The sequence below is a fragment of the Argopecten irradians genome, chromosome 12, assembly GCF_041381155.1.
Source record: "Argopecten irradians isolate NY chromosome 12, Ai_NY, whole genome shotgun sequence".
NCBI classification, from domain to species: Eukaryota; Metazoa; Mollusca; class Bivalvia; order Pectinida; family Pectinidae; genus Argopecten; species Argopecten irradians.
In genome coordinates, this window is record NC_091145.1 from 36,454,228 (window position 1) to 36,481,172 (window position 26,945).

General features: G+C 36.1%; 1 protein-coding gene across 2 annotated transcripts in view; it reads left to right on the forward strand.

Moving 5' to 3' along the window:
- LOC138304833 (uncharacterized) overlaps positions 1-26,945 on the forward strand; it is a 41,706-nt gene that overhangs the window by 1,084 nt on the left and 13,677 nt on the right. For both annotated transcript variants that reach the window (XM_069245157.1, XM_069245158.1), the window contains exons 2-22: positions 3,237-3,335; positions 3,613-3,921; positions 4,938-5,128; positions 7,993-8,158; positions 8,827-9,075; positions 9,469-9,570; positions 9,891-9,995; positions 10,200-10,451; positions 10,954-11,120; positions 11,430-11,582; positions 12,328-12,478; positions 13,063-13,350; positions 18,885-19,090; positions 19,511-19,742; positions 20,292-20,705; positions 21,008-21,232; positions 21,390-21,465; positions 21,970-22,142; positions 23,270-23,422; positions 25,082-25,201; positions 25,750-25,872. In XM_069245157.1, the coding sequence (XP_069101258.1) occupies positions 3,237-3,335; positions 3,613-3,921; positions 4,938-5,128; positions 7,993-8,158; positions 8,827-9,075; positions 9,469-9,570; positions 9,891-9,995; positions 10,200-10,451; positions 10,954-11,120; positions 11,430-11,582; positions 12,328-12,478; positions 13,063-13,350; positions 18,885-19,090; positions 19,511-19,742; positions 20,292-20,705; positions 21,008-21,232; positions 21,390-21,465; positions 21,970-22,142; positions 23,270-23,422; positions 25,082-25,201; positions 25,750-25,872 (3,954 nt within the window). The remainder of the gene's footprint in view (positions 1-3,236; positions 3,336-3,612; positions 3,922-4,937; positions 5,129-7,992; positions 8,159-8,826; positions 9,076-9,468; positions 9,571-9,890; positions 9,996-10,199; positions 10,452-10,953; positions 11,121-11,429; positions 11,583-12,327; positions 12,479-13,062; positions 13,351-18,884; positions 19,091-19,510; positions 19,743-20,291; positions 20,706-21,007; positions 21,233-21,389; positions 21,466-21,969; positions 22,143-23,269; positions 23,423-25,081; positions 25,202-25,749; positions 25,873-26,945) is intronic.

Here is a 26,945-nt window from a genome sequence, read left to right on the forward strand (position 1 = left end):
GTTTCTGTCGCCATCCTTTGAACGTTGCGTAAGTGTTTTTAGTAATTCAGATAAATAGAAAATTGATCAACTAACATCCATTTATCTATTACAATTTGATATGTTTGTGACCAACTTTTCTCACTTTAGTTGATGCGAATAGTTACTCGGTTACTAATGTATTTAAATGTACTTACTTTACAAGGTAATTTGATTAACGATTTAGTTAAGCGACATTTTTCAAATGTGACGTTAGTGGTCCATGCATCCTGATAAGATTTTTTCGTATTCTGCAATTAATGTTTTGGCCCCTATCGTTTCTTTAGAAGACGCGTCATTTTAATAATAATTTTTCATGCTTTCAATATATTTGATTTTTAAAGTTTTTGTATTATCTCCTTCGAGGCAATTACATACAAAAACATCTTCCTTCAATATCGAATGTGTCTTGTACCAAATGTGTTAATTACACGGATGTATCACTATTGGTTTTTAGTTTGTCAACACATTGTGAGTGTAAATTTAAAAGTTTTATAATTTATAGTCGATGTCACTCTTTGGGACACTGTACCCTTTCCCTGTAGATTAATGTGATAAACATCGCCAGCCTGATTACGGGGACTGGTTGTTCCTAAAAGCTCTTAACAATAGCAATGGTCATCATGTTGATTTTTTTATTTGGAAATTTTCTCTCTCTCGTCATTAGAGCGGAATGTTATGTTATTAACTTTATAAAAAGTCAATCCAATGACACGACCGCCCGACAACATCGTTTAATGGCTGATTATATACAATTTAGTGTTATTATAAAACTCATTGTTATTGAAATCAATTACATTAGTGGTTGACTTGTTTAGTCCCATGTGGAATGTCACGAATTGTCATCAATGTTGTTACAGTTTAAAGCTAACTCTACCCACGCTTCGTATTTTCCTTAATATAAAAGATGTCAAGCAAGTCAACGCCGAGTAATTCTCGATTGAAACTCAAGAATTGTCATGGATATACATTGTTCTAGGTCTAATGCGCATTGTCATCAATTAAAATTTTATCATTTTGACGATAACGTATTATCTATTATCTATGATTCTGTTGTATCCATAGCTACGCCTGTGGGAAAAGGGGAGTCTTATATTTTATGGTTAATATTCTATCAAATAAATGCCCTAAAATCTTCAAGGATAATTCGTATAACATTTAGGCATGCATATAGTTTGCATGCTCTGAAAAACTTACACATGTAGATGATGCATACATATTTAAGAATCCTCATCAGATTCAGCCTAATAAATCTATATGTTCCATTATTTACACATATTATCAACATATTCACTGTTTAGGACATTGAGTATACAGGTATTTTCTGACATATTAATGCTCATTTTATCATATAAGTAATTGGCTTGTTGCTTGATAATACGGTAAACCACTATATTTTCGAGTATACTTTAGCATTGACGTTATCAATTTTTAACTTCATAGGCGCATAGAAGAAAGTTTTCTTGCAAACTATGTGAATCCGTGTAGCGGATTCTCACAAACGTTTGCAAACAAAATTTATTTCATATCCCGATGAGGTTAAAAAATAGTTAGATCAATGCTTATAATTAATTTTTCAGTCTATTTGATAACATAAAATACGTTTAAACGTACGATCCCATTGATTTTCCAATGGCATATTTTTTTCTAAAACAATACATAACGTTAACGTCGATGTCTCGATTGTGACATTATAACTCATGATTTTTTGTAGTATATGAAGAAAAAGAATCTGCCTGTCAGAGAGTTAGATTTAGTATGAAAACAAATGAAAATTAATTATAATACCATATATATATTTTCGAGAATACCTTAATTTGTGGTCAAGGCCTTTAACTGACAATCGTGTATTCACACACACATACATCCATACATATTTTTTTTTAAATTCTATTCACGAAACATTCAACGACAATGTATATCCCACGGGTAAGTATAGTGTTAATCCTACAGTATATCAACGATGACAGAACGACAATTTTACATCCCCTGGTTTAGAATATTTTAATTAACTCATCAAAGTGCCTATAAGATTCTGTAATTTGGGTATAACGAACTATACTTATTAGGAAGTGATTCTGATGGTTCCAGTGATTCGTTATAACCGTGTTTTGCTGTAACCCTTTTAAATATGTGATTTGTCAATCGATATATTAGGAGCTGCATAAATGAAAACTATATTGAACTGATCTAATTTGCAGATTGAGGCAACTTTAAGTCTTTTCTTATTATCATTTAGTACATTTTTTTTTAAACAAAACATTTTTTAAAGGCCCACTGCCTTTCCGGAGCAAAACATACAGGTTTCTTTAAAACATTTTCAACATCGGAAAATGTATACTGAAGGCCTAAAATGAGGTTACAACACTTTTGTTTGTTTGATTAATTAACGTCCTAATAACAGCTATGGTCATGTAAGGACGGTCTCCCATGTATGCAGTGTTTTGCGTGTATGTTGTGCGAGGTGCGTGTTTTGGGAGACTGCGGTATATTAATGTTGTGTCTTCTTGTATAGTGGAACTGTTGCCCTTTTTATAGTGCTATATCACTGAAGCATGCTGCCGAAGATACCAAGCAACACACCCCATCCGGTCATATTATACGGACAACGGGCGAACCAGTCGTCCCACTCCTGTTATGCTGAGCGCTAAGCAGGAGCAGAAACTACCACTTTTATAGACTTTGGTGTGTCTCGACCAGGGGACAGAACCCAAAACCTCCCTCACAGGGGCGAGCGCTCAACTAAAGGTTACAACACCAAACATATGCGAAATTCCCTGCGTAATATATGATAACAGTGGAGATTCATTTCGCTGTTTTGCTTCTGGCGCAGTGATGGTCAACTACCGCGCGGTATTCAGGACTACGACGGGAAACATTAGACGACTCGCGTCATGAAAATTAGTATTTCATTTATTTTTTCAAATTGTTCAGGAGGTAATGATACGTGTAGTACCTGAGTATTTCATTGACTATCATATTTTAAAACTCTAAACATTGAACTTTTCAAATATCTTTATGGCTTCACTATTCATATACACGTAAATGAGTATTTCGTTAGGTTTTGTCAATGTGAAGCTTATTGATTTAAAAAAACAATCCCTCAAATTCGTTAAAAATGTAGATATTGATATATGAAATCCAGAATAAAATCAGAGAAAAAATCTAAAGCTCAAACACCATGAACAATACAAGTGTACAATTGTGTCTATTTTCAGCGTGTCTGTCGGTAAGCTGTCGTAATGGCGGTACTATCGACAATGCTACCTGTCATTGTATATGTAACATCATGTTTACCGGACTGCAATGTGAAACGGGTAAGTCTTATTGTTTCTAATGGCAAATGTGTGTTAGGGCTATACCCATCACCTCAATATAGAAGATAGTTTTATTACTTAACTAATGCACCTAATGGGTAAAAAATAACATGAAATTAGGTAGCAAATCCTGGTAAAAGATCCATGTTACAACTTTAAGATATTAAATGATCGATTAAAATTGAATATTGATTGAAGCGATAATGCTTGGACATAAAAAAGACGAAGTGATGAACATATGGACCCCTATGTTTACAATTTTGGACATTTTTTGTAGAAATAGGAAGGTCTGTTTGGCCGAATGGTCCATACGCCATACCCATGTCCACTTTCGGTTGTCCGGAAACGGACAGATTCGGCTGGACTCACGGGTACGTCAACTTAACACTCCCAATAACATCGACGGCGCAGATATGGAATGATGGCGATGTATTAACTATAGAACCACATTTAATGGGGCCTTTCCATACACACGTTATGATGCTGAACTTCTGCTCCAGACAGACTACGGTGTTCGATACTGACAATAGAAGCTGGCCCGGGGGTAACTATTGTATTTATCAGACCGGGGACAGGTGCCCTAAAGGTAAGGTCGTTTGAAGTATTGTTGTACACTCAAAACATGTTATGACATGTTCAATGTCTGTTGATTGTTGTCTAAAATGTACTCACCTAGATTTAATCGATTTTAAAGGATATCAACAAAACAATAAAATATGGATTATCAATAAGAACAATGAAAATATTGTTTATAAATAAAAACAACGAAAATTATGATCATCAATAAAAACTATTAAAATATGGATTATCAATGAAAACAGTGATAATATTGTTTATCAGTAATACAATGAAATCCATGTCTGACTTTAAATTGGTTTGTCTAGTATGAAAACAATACCTAAACAATACTCTATATGTACATTAATTAACAATACACTCGACAGTCTCAGAGAGGTGTGATAATAAAGTTTTGTATTAACATATTTTTCATCTGTATTATTCAATAATAAAAACACTTTATTGATATGTCGGCTAGAATATTTATTTTCTGAAAAAAATGAATGCCACAATATGCAGTGTTTACAGGCATGTTACCATCTTGAATTAAGCATTGAACGCCTTTCAGTTGGTATTTATAGCCAATATGAATGCAAACTGGACAGAGGCAAATTCCATGAAACGCGATAGCCAACATAAACGCCAACTGAAAGATGTTCGATGCTTACATTTACATTTGGCACAATTGTATGATGAAATTCCAGGAAATTTTGCATCTATAATGAAATAATCATCAGTTATCGACATGAATATAACAGCCATTTGAACAGCCGTCATCCGTCATCGCTGGCACGACAATTGTGACGTCGCAATGATAATGATTTTCCGATTACTCGGGCATTTTGTAAGATTCAACCTTAAATAAAAAGGTACATAATGTCAGTTGATATGACAAAATGTTGGACGATCAAAATAATGAAAAAGACAATTTTCAATTGTGAGCACGACAGACAATCAATCTGTCCTGTCGACATTGTGTTATTTAAGTTATAACTAACAAATATCTTGGCATAAATCTGTTCAGTGTTATGTTATATTTTGTAGATTTCTTGGACGGCTCGATTACGATTCATGGCTATAGTTTCCGTAGTGGCGATATGGGAGGGACATTACCTTCACTGGGGTACGGACAGAAAAATACGTCCTATCTGGAGCTTCGTTACTGTTGTAGGGACGATGGTCAGACCGATGATACTATCTTATTACCAAGTAACTTCCCGTTCTTACTTCTGAAGGTATGTATCACATCTATTTCTTATATAATACCAGCAAAACTGCATATTCTGCTCTAATTATTTTGTCTGTACTACAGGAAGGTATAATCTTCTCTGCGTATTCCTTTCTGTTGTACTAAAAGAAAAAAATAATATAATCTTTCGCCCCCTTTTGGTAATTCAGGTGAATCTCAACCCGAGGGGTAATATTCTTTAAAAGTTGCCAAAGACGAGGCTTTGCCGAATATTATACAAAAAATATTGACTCTTTATTAAGGCACTATATTTTATGTCGGAAAGATATCATTACACATTGTATGGTGGTAAGTTTCCCTGGATGAAGACGTGAAAATGGTCACCGCGGTAGAGATATAGAGTTAAAGTTATGGGATAAATAAGTTCCCCAACGCGTGAATATTGTTTATCATGTTTATCTATCTTAACACTAAAGCTTGTGTCTTTTCAGAACTTAAAAATTAACTAACTCGAGCTTGATAAACATGATATACAACAGTTTCGCGTTGGGGAACCACTGTTTATCAATTTATTTGTTATTTAGTACATCTGAGTGTTTACCTACACAGACACAGTAACTGTTTCACACGTTAATGCATAATTGTCTTTATCGATGTAAACGAATAACAAACAAATCATGTGTTAGTCTAAATGGTAACAGTTGCTGACATTTGTAAGTATACATTCAAAATATGAACTATTACTGGCTTGTTAAAATTCTTTAATATGTGTGAATTCCTTTTACTATAAAACAAGACATGAACTACATTGTATTAGTTATTGTCAAGAAAGGGGTATATGGTTTTCATTCCTTAAATATCAATTAGTTATTATTTTCTTTTAAAAGATCATTTTTTTCTATATCAGAAACAGGGGCAGACGAATTAGTATTTTTTCTTCAGTTACGAAAGTTACTTACTTTACACCATTACCACCAATGAAAAGTTTGAGCATCTAATTTTACTTCAAGATAGAAATATTAAAAAAATAATTAATGGCGTCCTGAAAAAATCCAGGACACTCTGTTCTTTATTATGGATTGGGATACTATATGTGCTCGCACCAAACACAAAACTATTTATTTCATTTTATTTTTGTGTTAATTATATAAATATATGATCAAACACCATTTATTGTTCAAACGATGAATATCATTAACGCTTTGTCGGAGGCGGAGAATCTTTGATTTATCGGTATTACATTGAAACGGAGGGATATATTTCTGCTCATTCCCATATCTTGAACATCTTTGAGATACGCAGTATTGTTATTTCATTATCACAAAGTATGCATCGTAATTCAAAACGTAATTTATAACGATTGTTCTACGAAAGCACTTAATGACGTTTATCAATCAGATGTGATAGGGGTACCTTGGGAAATATCACCTGAAATTGTTTATAAGGTTTGTTTAATTGTTTTGCCACCTTATTATAAGTGACAATACCCGTGAAGTATATGGTTCACCAAGGACTATATATCATATTGACAGGAACCAGAAAGTCTGGTTAGATAAAGAGATATATATTAATATTTCATAATTTCCTGGTTATCTGTGACCCACAACTAGTTATTAATAGTGGATGACGTGTGAACTTACTATTCCAGTGATATATATGTCTCTCTTCATGAGGTTAGACTAGTTAGCAAAATTTTACAATAAAATACGACTCCAAAGTTAACCATTCTTTTCTGAAGAAGAATGATGTTAGTTTCTTCATACGGACTATTGGACATATTCAATATCATCAGAACGTTTGATTGCTGAGATATTTTGAAGATTAGATTGGCAGCGATACATCAATTGAATAATTGGCTGAAATGAACATAATGATTTCCCTAGAAATGTGAAAATAATTTTTTTCTGATATTTTCCGATTGGGATTAATATTCTAAATGGATAACTACGGATAATAAAAAAACCTACGAACGTTTTTGTGGTAAAACCTGATAAATGAGTCATTGTCTTCTCGTCTGGTGACAACAACAGAAAACTACCTTGTTATCACCACATTCGCGGTGTATGAATTATAATAATAAAGATCATTTATAACTGGATGTATTGAGGTTGGTTGTCTGTACATCTGTCACAAGTAATTTGCATAACTTCGTTTTTATTCAATTATTCAGAAAGTATGCTTGCAATGGCTCTAAAACTAGGTCAACTGTCTGAAAACGTCATATTAGGTAAACACTCAGATGTAAAATATAAATGACTTTAATGTGTGTTTTGTTTTATTTCACAATCATAGAGTATTATATAGTCATACTGACGGTATCTGTATCTTAACCTACACTGAGGGTATAAAGGTCACCATAGATCTGTATTGATTTTGACGCGCTCTTTAATAATGGCACGATTTTGTTACATAATACTATTTCCTTTCAAAAAGCGAAATGTAATGTTTAGCAAATCCAATATACATTTGATTGAATATAACAAGTTATGCAAATTAAACGTGTTAAAAGGAGAGGGTTGGTGTGGTTTCTGCAATACGTTCTCTGTTGGTAGAGACGTAGATTTTTTACGCCGATGACGCGGATTCGATTCCTAGTCGGGGTACTCGACAGTAATCTTGTGTATCTAAAAACAAATCACTTGTGAATGCCAGTTCTTTGTCCGTAATTTTCATTTTTTCCATTTTTCACATCGATAATAATTCAGGAGCAAGATTTAAAAGTTCCGTGTTATTTATTTTTTTAGTATTATAATCGCTTTGATTATGTATTTTTATCACTTTTCATATATGTGTAAATGATATTGATTATAATATACTAATATTACAATACACTACGTACTGCAATATCCAAAATTGATATATCTAGACATTATGCCATACCTAAGATTGAATTGTTGTATTCGCCTTTAGGGTCCGTCTACAAGTGAATGTCAATCTGTCCAAGACATGGATGTAAAGGAGGAGATGTTCTATATGACTAACGAAAATCTCGACTGGGAATTTTCTGGTAACCATACCAACGTCACAATAAGCGAGAGGCATGTCGGGATATCATACTGTTACTACAAGCCTACAGGTGAGGGGATACAAAAAACTATATCATGTTTAAGGAAATATTTTGCCTGATTAACGTTTTTTTAATATAAAAATATTTTACTAACTTCAATAAGAAATCGTACGACAAAAAGATATGCTCATAATAACTAGTCATTCTTGATCTCCGATCTATCATGTTATTTTATCCATACCTGGAACATCGAGGATACGGGTCAATATAACGACAGTGATAGTAACTGTATCGAGGATTATCCAGTGATAATAATCCCTGGAGTATCAAGGATTATCCAGGGGTGGAATTAACGACAGTCATAGTAACTTCTATAGTAACTTCTGGATCATTGAGGACGGATGATTAGTATGGCAAACATTTGTAGAAATAGGCGTGTAGTGGGTCAAAATTATCAAAATCAAACATATATTGGTATTGTCGTATTTTAGTGTATTTAAGCTTCGCGCTCTATGTCTTGACGATAATAGTATCAAATGAACTAGTTTTAAACGATGATTTACCTACATGTTATCGGTACACGAGATTAAATAGTACAAATGTGAAGGCATCTGTTTCTTCGAAGATATACTAAAAAAAACAAGGTCAAGTTACATTTATAGGATACCAAATTTTTGAAACAAAACTCTTGGTTTTCTGTTTTAATCATTACATATAATATATTATCGCCCTTGCAGCCCGTCGCGAATGTTACTATAGAGATGATCTAGGCGCCTCCTATAATGGGCGCCACAACGTCTCAGCCAGTGGTAAAAGTTGTATGAATTGGTCGGCCATCCCCGGTAATCCGTACGGCGACACAAGGCAATGGGTGTACGCCCGGGAAGAGAACTACTGCGGTACAGTCGACTATCGGCCTGTGGAGAAAAAACCCATGTGTTTTGTAGATAATGTCACCAAGGAGGAATGTGACGTACCGATATGTGGTAAATATAGGCAGATACACCATCCAATTTCCTCCGAATTGTCTTCTTTTTAAGTCTAGTGTCATCCAAAGGAAGATAAGGGGGCACAACTGCCTCGCAGAGGGAGGACGTGTAAATGCCAAATTCTTCCTTTTAGTGTTTGCAAACAATGTTATGTAAAATGCACTAATAAAAAGAAGTAAAATGTACAAGTTATCAAATTTCTGTATATTTGATGTAACTCATTATATAATGTCTTTATTGCTTAATTCTTAATTTTCGATTACATAAGAGTAATCAGCTGTATATTGGCCAGTTAATTTATTTAGAAATCACAAAAAATGATGTTCCTCTAGTTATGGCAATTGATAAATTTTACATACTCTATCGGAATATTAAACCTGGTATTGCTAGCGGAGGATCCTGATCTGGAAGTTGTTGAGAGCGGTAAGCCGGCATACTCGTACAAGTTCTATCAAGCCAATGACCCTTACCTCGCTACAGATGGCGTCATAGGTAAGTACAATGAGTTACAACTAATGGATGGACGTATCTTTAATCCTTCGCAATCCATAACCTGGAAATAGGGAAAGTTATTTTTCGAGTTTGCAAGCAATAGACTGAGAAATAGAGGTTGAAATGGCCATGCTAATTACAGGACAATCCTTTCATGCTCCTGTTCGCTTTCACATCAAATATTAACCAAATGGCAAACTGTTTTCTTGTGAAACACTATTTGTAAATTGATCAGTACAAGTGCAAGTCTGAGATAATTCCTGTCTGACCAGCTCTTTCTATGTATTAGCTGAAATAGACGAAATGATTGCAATCAACAGGGGATGTATCTTTTGTGACGACTAGACCCCAACTGAAACCATTTCTACAAGTAGATATACAGGAATGGTACGAGGTCCACGCCATACGGGTGTATCGCAAAAACAGTGAGTATAAAGAAATTACTATTATGTGCATTTTTTTTATTTTGAAATCATTTTTTAATCCTTTGTCTGTAATTTTCCTCACCTTCTATTATGATGATGTATCTCGATGCACTTTTTTTCTTCTAAAGATGTTTAATTTAGAGTGAAATAAGACATCTTTTCACTTGCTCCGTGTCTAATTATCATTCCATTTAACTTCCTCAGTCTGGTTTCCGGTAAACTTCCGACAAGTCGGTTCCTTCGTCAGTAAGAATCAATGGGATTTCCTGGACTATGGAGCTCCCAGATGTGACGATATCCGCTATACTCATAAGAACGTCAGGTTCCGTATCCAATGTAGGCGACCAATCACTGGCCGATACGTCACTGTGAGAAACTTTGATTCGACTGACAATTACTATAACTATGGCAAATTCTACTTCTTAGAAATAAATGAACTGCAAGTCATTGGAAAGAGTAAGTATACTTATCAAGCTCATGTAACAACTGTTATTACACATATAAGTCATTTTTTTCTGCTTACATTTCTATAGTGTCAGCAAATCAGCACCAATATATGAAATGAAGAAGCAATACAAAAAATGTCAAAAGTAGACTGAGCAGACTTTTGTCAAGTTAATCAATTCTTTACTTCTGAAAAAGTACATATTTTGATGCATTCAGATTTCAGCACAAAAGCGTAATGACGAGTTTGTGTTATCTCCGTAAATATTTACAAATACATGTATAAAATATTAATTAACGTGATCAGAGTTTAGCGCAGTACCGCTGAAATATGCACAGTACTTTCAATACTAAAATGTAACACATCAAAATATGCACATATAAAAATTGGTGTACTGCGAGATTCTACGTAAAGTCTTCCCATCACACAGCAATGAGCCATCAAATGTATAAAAATGAGTTAAGGGGAATGTTTCATCCTAACTGCTAATTGGTACATCTCTCACCTAATCAGGAACAGGACGGGGCCAACACATGGGAATGATGTCAGGAGATATTTATGATTACCAGATCGATTCTTCATCTAACAACGCTGATGACGTCATGTCAGATGACGGACGCCTCGAGCTTCCCGGGAAAGGATGGTGCCCGAGACATACTGATACTGCCCCCTGGTTTCGGGTAAGGTCAAAGGTTAATTTGATGAATGGAAAATCTTAGTTTCGGAGGTCAGAGGTTAAATACGGGTCATATGGAGTATACTGAGTTTAAACAGCGATATTTATCATAGCTGTTAGCTCGTCGATTTATTTCATATTTTTTGTTTGTTGTTTCCTCATTCTCTACTTAACAGGAAACAAACACCTTAAACATTATTAGAATATAATTAAATTTTGACCTGTTAATAATTTCACACAATCACACAATTACTGTGAATTGAATATCTACCTTTTACATTGCTTTAAGTGTCCGTTTTCCTGTTTTATGAAGGTTGACTTTGTCATACCAGTCGTACTAGAGGGACTACGTATACAGGGCTGGCAGGAAGGCAACAGTAGAAAACTTATAAAGACGTTCGTCGTCCAGTACGGGAACGACCTCAACAACCTAACGACGTACACCGACCCTCCCGGGGTTATAAAGGTAGGGTCACAAGCTGTATGTACTGTAAATAATACAGTATTTAGCTTCTTCTATTTTTATAACATAGCCGCGAATGCCTAAAGTCCCGATCAGGGGCTCTTGATGACAATCGTGCATTCATATTGACATTTTATACAATCATTGTGAAACAATTGAATTCACTTTCGACTTCTCTCGGGCGAAATTTGTATCTTGCAAAAATAAAGTAGATTACATCAGGCTACTTATTATTTGATATTATTGTGGGTAAAGAAAAGGTGTACTAAAATGTTAATGAAACGAGTTCTGAGTTCCTATAGTAAATTTCGTGTCACATTGCTTCATGTTTTTGTTATCAAAGTGATTTAAGAACACTTCCTGTGTAGGTGTAGTGTATATGTGTGGTGAGTGATTATGTAACCCGGGAGATTATAATGTTACCGTGTTGTCTTTGGTCGAAAAGCATATTTTCCATTTAGACAACTATCTTAATAAAGAACAATGCCAAATATAATGGAAAACAAACTCCACTCTGCTGCTGATATAAGTTCAAGGCATCTATTGGTATAAGAATCAATCGCGGTATTGAAGTCATCAAGTAGGTTTTAATTAAAAATTTTAAGCGAGAAGATTTTAATCGAAACCAAGTTAATAATAAATCACGATAGCCTTAAAATATACACAGTTTAAAGTAGAAATAGCCGGTTAAGAAAAGTGGGCAGTTATGCTAAATATTAGTTTTGTTTTAATTTTCTCAAACCATCAGGTCTTTGAAACGTTTGACCACTACGAGAGCACAGCGGTCCAAGATTTTATCTTTGATCATGGAATCATGGCCCGGTTTATCCAACTAAACATACAGGAAACGGGTGACAAGGCCTGTCTGAAGATGGAACTAATCGGATCTCCTAAACGAGGTAGGACAGTTGGAAAATTAGAACTAGAATGAAAAATTAAACAAAACACGGATGCATAGCATCTATTATAGAAACAAGATAATGATGATTGATTAATTTCACTTACAATTGATGAAATGAAGTTTTAAACAATCACAATTTATTGCATTTTACGTCGGATGTTGAAGTGTTTAAACAACATGGATTTTTACCAATTAGTAGTTTGATGTTTAGAATGTTCTCCTGTGGTGTAAATAAAATGCGAACATTAGAAATGGGACTTTCTACAAGTTGTGAATGGAATGTGTAGGTAGTTTACAGGTTACTTACACCTAAGGTCATTGCAATATGTTGAATTTGGGGGATTTTTTGGTATAATGGGAGACTGCAGTATCTTACGGAAAATCTACTTATATTCGCGTTTTCAGTAATTTGCGTCTTCGTTAAATTTGACATATCCATGATCAAGGGCTGTAACAAACAGTCAAACATTTATTCTTTTATATAATTCGCGTTCGAGTAATGCTAAAATCCTTTGTATCTCGGGAAAATGAGATGGCTTACAGTATTAAGGGCTCTTCTAATTGTGTAGTTCTGTTTTACAGGTATCCGAGCTATAAGGTGTGAGAACGGCAGCTGGGATTACGGATTAGAGGAGTTAAAATATCACTCTTACTGGGCCGTCCATCCACCCGAAAATGCAATTGAAAACAAAACAATAGAGGAATGTCGTGAGTTGTTGATAGAGAAAGGCTATAACAGTTACAGTTACGACGCCTTAAAAAATCACTGTATCATACACGTTGGTCACCGATACTACAAACAATTCGGTGGCTCCTGGGTTAGAGACACAACTAGTCATAACTTTGCAGGCAACAGACTCTGTTTCCAAGGTAACTCATTTATAGTATTATCTATATGTTCAGCAATGTCCTTTAATTCTTTTTTATAACTATGATCACCTCTAGATTGACACTCTGGATTTCGTCTTTGAAGCGGAGTAGCTAACTGTTCCAGAGCACCTGTGCTCTTCTGTTAATTATATTCATTTTTGCATGAAAATTATATTTATTTTATGTTAATTCAAGTAACCTTCGTTAAAATGCACGACAAGCTATCCCGTTTGCTGTATCCACTAAATCTTATTTGTAACAACATGGCTTGTTCGTTACCTGACTAGAAAAATCAGATTCCAGGCTTGTTCGTTACCTCCGTAAAATCAGATGTCCATGGCTTGTTCGTTACCTCCGTAAAATCAGATGTCCATGGCTTGTTCGTTACCTCCGTAAAATCAGATGTCCATGGCTTGTTCGTTACCACCGTAAAATCAGATGTCCATGGCTTGTTCGTTACCTCCGTAAAATCAGATGTCCATGGCTTGTTCGTTACCTCCGTAAAATCAGATGTCCATGGCTTGTTCGTTACCTCCGTAAAATCAGATGTCCATGGCTTGTTCGTTACCTCCGTAAAATCAGATGTCCATGGCTTATTCGTTACCTCCGTAAAATCAGATGTCCATGGCTTGTTCGTTACCTCCTAAAATCAGATGTCCATGGCTTGTTCGTTACCTCCGTAAAATCAGATGTCCATGGCTTGTTCGTTACCTCCGTAAAATCAGATGTCCATGGCTTGTTCGTTACCTCCGTAAAATCAGATGTCCATGGCTTGATTCGTTACCTCCGTAAAATCAGATGTCCATGGCTTGTTCGTTACCTCCGTAAAATCAGATGTCCATGGCTTATTCGTTACCTCCGTAAAATCAGATGTCCATGGCTTGTTCGTTACCTCCTTATAAAATCAGATGTCCATGGCTTATTCGTTACCTCCGTAAAATCAGATGTCCATGGCTTATTCGTTACCTCCGTAAAATCAGATGTCCATGGCTTATTCGTTACCTCCGTAAAATCAGATGTCCATGGCTTGTTCGTTACCTCCGTAAAATCAGATGTCCATGGCTTGTTCGTTACCTCCGTAAAATCAGATGTCCATGGCTTGTTCGTTACCTCCGTAAAATCAGATGTCCATGGCTTGTTCGTTACCTCCGTAAAATCAGATGTCCATGGCTAATTCGTTACCTCCATAAAATCAGATGTCCATGGCTAATTCGTTACCTCCGTAAAATCAGATGTCCATGGCTTATTCGTTACCTCCGTAAAATCAGATGTCCATGGCTTGTTCGTTACCTCCGTAAAATCAGATGTCCATGGCTTGTTCGTTACCTCCGTAAAATCAGATGTCCATGGCGCATGGCTTATTCGTTACCCATCCGTAATATCAGATGTCCATGGCTTTGTTCGTTACCTCCGTAAAATCAGATGTCCATGGCTTGTTCGTTACCTCCATAAAATCAGATGTCCATGGCTTGTTAGTTACCTCCGTAAAATCAGATGTCCATGGCTTGTTCGTTACCTCCGTAAAATCAGATGTCCATGGCTTGTTCGTTACCTCCGTAAAATCAGATGTCCATGGCTTGTTCGTTACCTCCGTAAAATCAGATGTCCATGGCTTGTTCGTTACCTCCGTAAAATCAGATGTCCATGGCTTGTTCGTTACCTCCGTAAAATCAGATGTCCATGGCTTGTTCGTTACCTCCGTAAAATCAGATGTCCATGGCTTATTCGTTACCTCCGTAAAATCAGATGTCCATGGCTTGTTCGTTACCTCCGTAAAATCAGATGTCCATGGCTTGTTCGTTACCTCCGTAAAATCAGATGTCCATGGCTTATTCGTTACCTCCGTAAAATCAGATGTCCATGGCTTATTCGTTACCTCCGTAAAATCAGATGTCCATGGCTTATTCGTTACCTCCGTAAAATCAGATGTCCATGGCTTATTCGTTACCTCCGTAAAATCAGATGTCCATGGCTTGTTCGTTACCTCCGTAAAATCAGATGTCCATGGCTTGTTCGTTACCTCCGTAAAATCAGATGTCCATGGCTTGTTCGTTACCTCCGTAAAATCAGATGTCCATGGCTTGTTCGTTACCTCCATAAAATCAGATGTCCATGGCTTGTTCGTTACCTCCGTAAAATCAGATGTCCATGGCTTGTTCGTTACCTCCGTAAAATCAGATGTCCATGGCTTGTTCGTTACCTCCGTAAAATCAGATGTCCATGGCTTGTTCGTTACCACCGTAAAATCAGATGTCCATGGCTTGTTCGTTACCTCCGTAAAATCAGATGTCCATGGCTTGTTCGTTACCTCCGTAAAATCAGATGTCCATGGCTTGTTCGTTACCTCCGTAAAATCAGATGTCCATGGCTTGTTCGTTACCACCGTAAAATCAGATGTCCATGGCTTGTTCGTTACCTCCGTAAAATCAGATGTCCATGGCTTGTTCGTTACCTCCATAAAATCAGATGTCCATGGCTTGTTCGTTACCACCGTAAAATCAGATGTCCATGGCTTGTTCGTTACCTCCGTAAAATCAGATGTCCATGGCTTGTTCGTTACCTCCGTAAAATCAGATGTCCATGGCTTGTTCGTTACCTCCTTAAAATCAAATCAGATGTCCATGGCTTGTTCGTTACCTCCGTAAAATCAGATGTCCATGGCTTGTTCGTTACCTCCGTAAAATCAGATGTCCATGGCTTGTTCGTTACCTCCGTAAAATCAGATGTCCATGGCTTGTTCGTTACCTCCGTAAAATCAGATGTCCATGGCTTGTTCGTTACCTCCGTAAAATCAGATGTCCATGGCTTGTTCGTTACCTCCGTAAAATCAGATGTCCATGGCTTGTTCGTTACCACCGTAAAATCAGATGTCCATGGCTTGTTCGTTACCACCGTAAAATCAGATGTCCATGGCTTGTTCGTTACCTCCGTAAAATCAGATGTCCATGGCTTGTTCGTTACCTCCGTAAAATCAGATGTCCATGGCTTGTTCGTTACCTCCGTAAAATCAGATGTCCATGGCTTGTTCGTTACCTCCGTAAAATCAGATGTCCATGGCTTGTTCGTTACCTCCGTAAAATCAGATGTCCATGGCTTGTTCGTTACCTCCGTAAAATCAGATGTCCATGGCTTGTTCGTTACCACCTGGCTGTCGTTACACGTAAATGTCCATGGCTTGTTCGTTACCTCCGTAAAATCAGATGTCCATGGCTTGTTCGTTACCTCCGTAAAATCAGATGTCCATGGCTTATTCGTTACCTCCGTAAAATCAGATGTCCAATGTGTCCAGCTTTTCGTTACCCGTAAAATCAGATGTCCATGGCTTGTTCGTTACCCCGTAAAATCAGATGTCCATGGCTTGTTCGTTACCTCCGTAAAATCAGATGTCCATGGCTTGTTCGTTCCACCGTAAAATCAGATGTCCATGCTTTCGCTGTTCGATTCCAGCTTAACCGTAAAATCCAGATGTCCATGGCTTGTTCGTTACCTCCGTAAAATCAGATGTCCATGGCTTGTTCGTTACCTCCGTAAAATCAGATGTCCATGGCTTGTTCGTTACCCCGTAAAATCAGATGTCCATGGCTTGTTCGTTACCTCCGTAAAATCAGATGTCCATGGCTTGTTCGTTACCTCCGTAAAATCAGATGTCCATGGCTTGTTCGTTACCTCCGTAAAATCAGATGTCCATGGCTTGTTCGTTAAAATCAGATGTCCATGGCTTTTCGTACCCCGTAAAATCAGATGTCCATGGCTTGTTCGTTACCACCGTAAAAATCAGATGTCCATGGCTTGTTCGTTACCTCCGTAAAATCAGATGTCCATGGCTTGTTCGTTACCTCCGTAAAATCAGATGTCCATGGCTTGTTCGTTACCTCCGTAAAATCAGATGTCCATGGCTTGTTCGTCCGTAAAATCAGATGTCCATGGCTTGTTCGTTACCCGTAAAATCAGATGTCCATGGCTTGTTCGTTACCTCCGTAAAAAAATCAGATGTCCATGGCTTGTTTCGTTACCTCCGTAAAATCAGATGTCCATGGCTTGTTCGTTACCTCCGTAAAATCAGATGTCCATGGCTTGTTCGTTACCTCCGTAAAATCAGATGTCCATGGCTTGTTCGTTACCTCCGTAAAATCAGATGTCCATGGCTTGTTCGTTACCTCCGTAAAATCAGATGTCCATGGCTTGTTCGTTACCTCCGTAAAATCAGATGTCCATGGCTTGTTCGTTACCTCCGTAAAATCAGATGTCCATGGCTTGTTCGTTACCACCGTAAAATCAGATGTCCATGGCTTGTTCGTTACCTCCGTAAAATCAGATGTCCATGGCTTGTTCGTTACCACCGTAAAATCAGATGTCCATGGCTTGTTCGTTACCACCGTAAAATCAGATGTCCATGGCTTGTTCGTTACCTCCGTAAAATCAGATGTCCATGGCTTGTTCGTTACCTCCGTAAAATCAGATGTCCATGGCTTGTTCGTTACCACCGTAAAATCAGATGTCCATGGCTTGTTCGTTTCGTAAAATCAGATGTCCATGGCCACCTCATAAAATCAGATGTCCATGGCTTGTTCGTTACCTCCGTAAAATCAGATGTCCATGGCTTGTTCGTTACCTCCATAAAATCAGATGTCCATGGCTTGTTCGTTACCTCCATAAAATCAGATGTCCATGGCTTGTTCGTTACCTCCATAAAATCAGATGTCCATGGCTTGTTCGTTACCTCCGTAAAATGTCAGATGTCAAATGGCCTTGTTGTTTACTCGTAAAATCAGATGTCCATGGCTTGTTCGTTACCACCGTAAAATCAGATGTCCATGGCTTGTTCGTTACCTCTGTAAAATCAGATGTCCATGGCTTGTTCGCTCCCTCTGTAAAATCATGTGTCCGTGGCTTGTTCGTTACCTCTGTAAAATCAGATATCCGTGGCTTGTGCGTTACCTCAGATTAAGCGTAGTACTGTATAAAATGAAAAATAATAATCTTTGGTAGCATTATTCATTTATTGCCCTGACCTGCCGCGGTTAAACTAAGCGTCATGTCTCCCTACTGTTAGGGAAATAAATTGTTTATTTTACCGAAAAAATAAAGTCTAACATAATGGCTAGAATTTAAGTTGTTTGTTCAAACACTGTTGGGCTAACGTTACAGTTATTGTTAAATCATAAGTAAGACCTACCATATCTTTCAGCCCAAATAAGCTCCCTGCAGCATGTTACATCATATAAACATTACATTCAGTGTACGTTTCTAATGGTTAACAGCGATACTTACGGGGCATAATCATGATTTCATATAAACACTGCCTCTGTCAGAGATAGAACTTGGGACCTCTGGGTTATTAGTCTGGCGCTAAACCAATCGAAATTAAGACCAGTTCTTTCTAGCCGAGCAGTATATTGCGGCTAGTAATCACCATGGTTACATTTGTATTTTTTATGTGTTCTTTACTTCCTGTTGTATTGTGGGATTGTCAGTCGTATAACTATCTGTTTGGAATATAATGTCATTACTCAAACAATATTTCCTGCCTGCAGGTTTCACTGAGATGACAGAATGTGGCGAAGACATACATTTAACGACAGGAGCAAGCCGACGACTCCGCTCGCCATCGTTCCCCCTCAGTTACGGTCAATACATTAACTGTACCTGGACGATTCATGCATCTCCGGGAAGGTTCATCAAACTGAAGTCGTTGTCTATTACTCTGGGAAGAAAAGTCAAGTGGAATGATGTTCTCAAGGTATATGCTGCAATAATTTTACAACTATTTCATGATTTTGGTCTCATTATAAGAAATCTAACAAAGGTTTACAAAGTTCCCATAATTGTTTTATATGTGTATATATACATGTATATCATACATATTCATGTTTTAGATCCTTTAATGTTCGATCCATACACAAAGTTAATTGAATTGAATTTATATAAAAATGCTAGAAATATACCTGCTGTCCGTATTGCATGATCGTAAAGGCTACTAGATTCAGAATCTTATCTTCTGTCTGGCTATCTATCTTTTTCCTAACGTCTCCCTTGACACAGAGTATACAACTATCACATATGTATGCATGGCTGTTTTGGGAAGATTGTTCTCTTCTGTTGTTAGGTTGATTATTTTTCGTAAGCTAAATTGATAATTGTTACGTGTTTCGTTGATCAGGCCGGGGACACTACCGAAGACGTGATCGTGTGTAGTGATGAGATACAGATATATCGGACTCCAGAGGAATACATCAGTATATCACATGGTACCAAGACGGACACGGTCGAACAGTTCCAGAATTCCGTCATCATGTCCTCCTCCGACCAGTTACATGTCAATCTACACTCCTGCTTTTTATACCACAAGTCGTCTCCCTATCGTAACTTCGAATTCGTTGTGGAAGAAAGTGGTAAGTTCTGGTAGATGTGTAGAACAGTAGTTTTTTGTTCTACATGTATGTAAAACGTAATGCGAACGCTTCAAATGGACTGAAATCAATACTAGTAATTTTCTTCGCACTTCACATAATTGATCACACATCTACTGATAAGCTCAAAGAAAGTAGGTAGCAAACATATATACTGATTTACATTGGATAGATGAGCCTCACGAGTTCATATTCACGCGTATACTTAAAAATCTATACTCGCTTTGATGAATACATAAAAACATTTTTATTCTTATTGGTCTCTGAAGTATTCTGATAACAATATTATCAATGGCATTCAAAGAAGGGTCAAATAAAGTGAACGATTCAATGTGAATAAATGCCGTATGTCCATATGTATTGAGGCATCAACCTGTATTGCATTCTTCGGTTACCTGTTTACATTCATTACTTGGTGACAATGCCCAGTTTGCATCATTGTATAATTCGTTTCTTTGATGAAAGATTTCCTCGTACATTCCTCTATGCATAATCGATTTCAATTATTGATACCTTTTCCTTTTTCCTCAGATCTTCCCGGCTGTGGTCTGGAATCCGGACACTGTATAACCAAGTGTACTGTACAGTCAGCCTACATCGGCACTCCTGGATATCCGGCCGATATATCCATGTCAGACACCTGTAGTTGGACAATCCAGGGCACATTCGGAAACTTCGTCCGTTTACATATCCTGAACCTTGACATGTACGACAGTGATAAAGCCTGTGTGAGATCGTTCTTGGCTGTTTATGATGTGTCGCTGGACGGAGAGTTATCTCTCCTGGCTAAGATGTGCTCCGCTGACCGACAATACAATACACTGGTGTCGAGCTGGCATACTATGCAGATCGAATTTCGGGCTGGTGACGGAAGTGGTAGGGGCTTCTTCGGGAAATACGAACTGGTCGATTCTTCCCAGACAACTTTTAATATCACAGAAGAAGGTATCTAATGCTTTTAGATAATAATTCTTTTCAATTTTTTAATCAGGAATATCAATTTGCAATACAGTATTTCTTTCATTTGATAATGATTTCAATTACTTTCAGAAATGATTTTAATATTGATTAGGAACACAACGTGCAATATAAGTCATAAATCGTCGATAGTGAAAGAATTAGAAGCTTATCCAATAAAAAATTGATTTATCTACTGCATTGGCACTTGATCTTGCAGTTGAGGAAATTAGAAATACAAATTACAAATATATGTTCTTAATTGAAACAAACCTATTCAATCGGTCAAGGCTGTTTGCCCGGGTGGACTAGACTGGCCGCAAGCTGCTACAGCCTATTTACAGAGGTGGACACAGAGAATACAAGTCAGGGAATCTCCTGGATAGTTAGCCGTGACCGCTGTTCGGACAAGGGTGGTCATCTTGTCAGTATAGGATCCGTGGAGGAAATGACCTTCATCCATCACCTCATGACGAAAGTCTGGGGCGGTCTGGACAAGGGCGAGGCTTACATAGGTAACTTTTATCACCGATAAAAGACATTGACAATGTATTTATATTAAAATTATTATATCTTGAACTATGCTCTGATTTTTTGTGTGTCATTTTGAATGATTTTTTTTTCTATGTTTTGCGAATTGTGTTTTCCTGATTTTGGCTTGTCCTCCAAAAGGTCTCCAGAAGAGGTTTATTGGAGGTGATGTCCACTATGAATGGCTGGATGGAACACCTTTAACGTATACAGCATGGTATGTGTCATTTATAAATATACTTGGTTGCAACTACTTTCTCTCTTCAAATTTCTACCAAAGAACTGAATGCTTACTAACCACTAACTTTATGTAGCGAATTTTTGCTAGAACTTTTACAGCATGTAAATATAGTTAATCGTTTTTGTTGTCTTTAAATGCCTTACTTTGTTTTGACGCATATTTTGTTCTTTATCTTAAAATTTTATTTTTGTTAAAAATAATTTTGTTTCCTCAAAAGTTCATATATGTATATTTATTTGCGTTGTTGTGTTGATAGTTAGTTGTACAAGAACATAACCAACAACTTCCAGGATTCATTGCGGTCCGCACACTCACCTCAGTCAACGCCTCATCGCCTGGCATCTGTGGACTTCGAGCTCGGGTCACAGAATATTACGTTACGACGATTGCTTACGCCGATTCATTTGTAGAAAGCAGGGGACCACTATGCACCCTGTGAAAGACTACAGTATATCCATGGTCTTATGTTGGTTGTTACAGGTTTAAAGATCCCCGGACATCCACATCACAGCCTGATGGTCTATTGAACGAGAGATGTACCGCCATCCGTCTGTTCAGTATTCACTCCCTGGATAACTGGCATGATATCGCCTGTGCTTACGACCGCATACCTAGTTATATTTGTGAGATGAGGTCTTCAGCAAACGTTCAAGGTGAAAATCAGTACTGACAGTCATTTAAGGTGGTAGTCTCACATTCCCCAAAATTTTCCTGTCGTTCAATATTTTTCATATTTGATTTATGAAGTAAATATGTTGTTATGCATCTTCTGTCAAAGTTTCGAAGAAATTGAACCATCTATTTTTTCAAAATAAATATTCAAATATGCCATTTTTGAGTAGAATCTGCACATGAAAAAACAGCATTAGTCTGTACTAAATCCGCCCCGTTAATGAAAATAATTAACAAAATGTTCTACGATATATATATTGTTTAATTGACGTGATATATATCAATCCTTTTTTTAAAAAAAAATGCTTTACTTCTCGTCATAATTAATTTCTAGTGATCATTTTTGGAGGAAATTAGGTAAAAAAGACGCAAGTAAATTATCTAAAACATTCTCACCAAAATGAAAATAAATCAAAATTGTGATGTTCAATTTTTATAGAAAAATAACAGACTAAAAAGTGACAAAGTTGCTTATAATCAGTCAATTTTCAAAAAAATTGAACCACAATTTGTCAAGATAGAGCATTTTTAGCACCAAAAAACATTTCATTTTTCATTGAAAAAGACGGGATTCACAATATAGTTATCTCCCCTATTATATATACTTTTTATAACATTCACTGCAGAAGTTTCTGTTACAATATAGCCTAGATGTCAATAGTTTTAGTTTTAAAATAATTAACAATGTTTAATCAATATATATTTACCATAAAATAGCAATTTAAAATTAATAGGATTATTTGTGTAGTTATTTTTAAAACTAATAAAATAATTTATTCATAAATTCAAACTTCAGAAAAGGGGGTATTAATCAAATCGCGGTCATTCAAATGCTTGAAGAGCTTGGGGCACTGTCATAACTCAAGCGTCTGTATGAAAAAAATCATGATCTGTCTCCCTTACCATGAAACTACATTCTTAAGAGCCGAACAAATAAGGATTAAATGTAGTATCTTAGATGTTTTGTTGTCAAGATAATGAGCTTTGCAAGGTCTTTCCGTCTTGAACACCAAAATCCTTCATATATTTAAGGTTCCTTAGCCTATTATCATTGACACCTTTTAAATATAAAATGAACATTTTATAACGCAATTACGTTTCTTTAAAGACACAGGAGGCCAGTACATATTACCGACGAATATATCCAGTACCAACTCGACCACGTCCATGTTTGTGTGTGCTAACGGAGAGGTGATATCACGCCTGTTTGTGTGTGACAGTAAAGGGGACTGTCGAGACGGCAGCGATGAACTCAACTGTGGTAGGTCAATCACATTTAAACTCCTTCTAGGGTAATTACATATTATAATACAGTCTAATTTTGTTAATACGAACTCGAAGGGACCGCAAGGAAACTTCGAGTTATCCGAGTGTTCGAATTAAGCGAGTTCTCAAGTCAACTGTCAATCTCTTCACGTAGTGTACACACATGTACTAGTTCCGTGTCATAAGCAAGGACGGTGTCACAATCGTATATTTACCGTGGAAACCGATTATATTGAAGTCCTTGGGAAATGGAAACTATTATTGGAAGCTAAATTATTCAGATTTCAATACAAACCCAAAAAGACGTTGGAATTGTGTAAACATGGATTACGCAGTATTTCAATATTGAATCTACTGGTAACCGATTTCAATTTATATGTTATAACTATAAAACTGAAATGTATCCAAAATATCGATTTAATTAAATCGCAACAAATTATTCACTGATGTAAGTACATATTACAGGTATCTCCATGATATATTACTCACAAAAATGTCTCACTTCGTATTATGCGAACATTTTATGTAGGATTTTTGTCATTCGGTCCAAACATTTACTTCGTATCAAACGAATTTTTCGAGTCTCCGAATTAGAATTTTCCGAGTTTTTTCAACAAAGATAAAGAGGAAATTCGGCCGGGACCGGCAAAGTACTTCGTATTAAGCCGGGTTGTCGTATCAACCAAGTTCGACTGTATGTATATGTATTATATTTTTTGAAGGACTATTAACGAAAAATCAAACCAATGTATCTCTGGGCCTCGATCAAAATAAGACGAGATAAATAACCAGAGAAGTAAAATAATTAATAATAACATAAAAAGGAGAAGGATAGCTATAGTACGTTTTATCATTCAACATTGTTAAACCGCTTCTAGGGATCAATATAATTAAAAAAAAGACATTTAAGAAAGTATTAACTTAAATTAAATCAAAGTCTCTCAAACCCACAAAACGAAATGAGATAAAGAACAAGAGCAGTAGAAAAAATGATTAAAAAAAAAGTGTAAAGGGAAACTTTTTATGTTTTCTTTAATGGCGTTATGTCGTTCATCAATACTTGGTGCTGATATCTGGTGTATATTTAGTAAGATTTGATATCTGGTGTTTTTAGTAAGATTGATCTGGTTTAGTAAGATTTGATATCTGGTGTATATATTTAGTAAGATTTGATATCTGGTGTATATTTAGTAAGATTTGATATCTGGTGTATAGTTAGTAAGATTTGATATCTGGTGTATAGTTAGTAAGATTTGATATCTGGTGTATATTTAGTAAGATTTGATATCTGGTGTATATTTAGTAAGATTTGATATCTGGTGTATATTTAGTAAGATTTGATATCTGGTGTATATTTAGTAAGATTTGATATCTGGTGTATATTTAGTAAGATTTGATATCTGGTGTATATTTAGTAAGATTTGATATCTGGTGTATAGTTAGTAAGATTTGATATCTGGTGTATATTTAGTAAGATTTGATATCTGGTGTATATTTAGTAAGATTTGATATCTGGTGTATTTTTAGTAAGATTTGATATCTGGTGTATATTTAGTAAGATTTGATATCTGGTGCATAGTTAGTAAGATTGGATATCTGGTGTATATTTAGTAAGATTGTTTATACGTTTCATTCTCTGTGTGCTTTAAAACAGGAACCAACTTCACCTGTGCCCCTCACCAGTTCCGGTGTAACGACGGAAAGTGTATTTCCCTGAGTTTATTCTGTGATTTCATTTCCCACTGTGATGACAACTCCGACGAGACAGTTTGTGGTAAGAACTTACGTCCTGTAACTGGTTGCATGAAACTGTTGCAAATTAAGATAAAAGTGTGTTTATGCATGTTTGTGTCTATTTCTTGTCGTGGGATGAGTTACAATTGTATGATGTTTATGTTAAATTAATGAACGAAAGTATTAAGATAGTATAAAATATACAATATACAGAATTTAGTACTGAATTATATTGGCTTCATACTCTTTTTCACTACAGTTACATTCCAATCGGTACTTCTCCATGTAAAAGAAAGTACTATGTGCTGAGGATGTATTTCATTTTTGTATTAGCCAATACATGCATGTTATGCATGTTTAGAAAAAAACTTTTGGAAATTAAAATAAATACAAAAACAAAGAATTTACGTCGGGACAGTCAACGGTACATTAAAGTGTTGAAATTAAAAATTACTCCCAGAGCCTTAACATTTATACAACATACATATCAGAGACACATTTTGATGATAAATATAAGCATAATAATGATATTTTAAGTAAGAAATAGATTGATGTTTAGTGTTATTATATATTATTACCATTGACCAGTACACCCAGAGTGTGAGGCAGGCGAGTTTCGGTGTAATAACGGACACTGCATAGCGGAGAGTATGGTGTGTGATCTCAAGGTGGACTGTCTGGACGGGTCGGACGAGGAGAAGGACAAATGTGGTAAATACCAGAACTGGTCGGACGTGGATTCAGGCAATTGTAGTAATAATAGTGTAATCTAACATCCATTTCAAAGACAATAACTTTATTAATCACGACAGTGATAAAACATTCAAACAGACAGGAAGTAGCGCTCTCATTTTACATCAGATTATGTATCATCTATATTCACTTTATATCTAGCCGTGGAAAGTGTGTGGGTAAAGCATTGAGAGCATGTACTTCCACAGTAAACTGATAATCCTTTTGTCAAATGATCTTGGATCTAAAACTAGCTTTGTCAGATATATATATATATATATATGAATGTTTTGTCAGAAACTTGGGCTAGGAGGGTCCCACATGCACCCCCCCCCAAACCTCCGAACCAATATTTTTCTAAACCCTTATGACCCACTGATCACAAATCAAAATGTTAACATTGCATAAGTTGGGATGAACTTCCGGTTATGACGTCATCAAGATGGCCGCCATCTCGAATTTCACGAAAAATTGAAAAATAGTCATAACATTAACATTTTTCAACCGAAGTAGACAAATGAGGTATCAAAATGACCACAATAGAACAACAAATACATGTCAGGACCAACAAATCCAATATATGTAGTGATTTCTACGCAGGAAATGAAAAAATCGGATTTAAAGCTCAAAAATTGTGATTTTTCAGCAAATTTTTCATATTTTGTTTGACGCAGCAAAAATGTTTCCCAACAACAATCTTTTATTTCTAATAAGTGTTTTGACCACTTATCAATCATTTTAAACAACAACAACAACAACAACAAAAACCAATGTTAAGGTTGTATAAGTTCCGGTTATGACGTCATCATGATGGCCACCATCTCGAATTTCACTAAAAAATGAAGAATAGTCATAACACTGATACTTTTCAACTAAAGTAGACAAATGTGGTATCAAAATGACCACAATAGAACGACAAATACATATCAGGACCAAATAAAAAAATAAGCTTTTAAGCTCAAAAATGGTGATTTTTCAGCAAATTTTTTTATACTTGGCTTGACGCAGCAGAAATGTTTCCCAACAACAAATTATTACTCGTAATCAGTTAT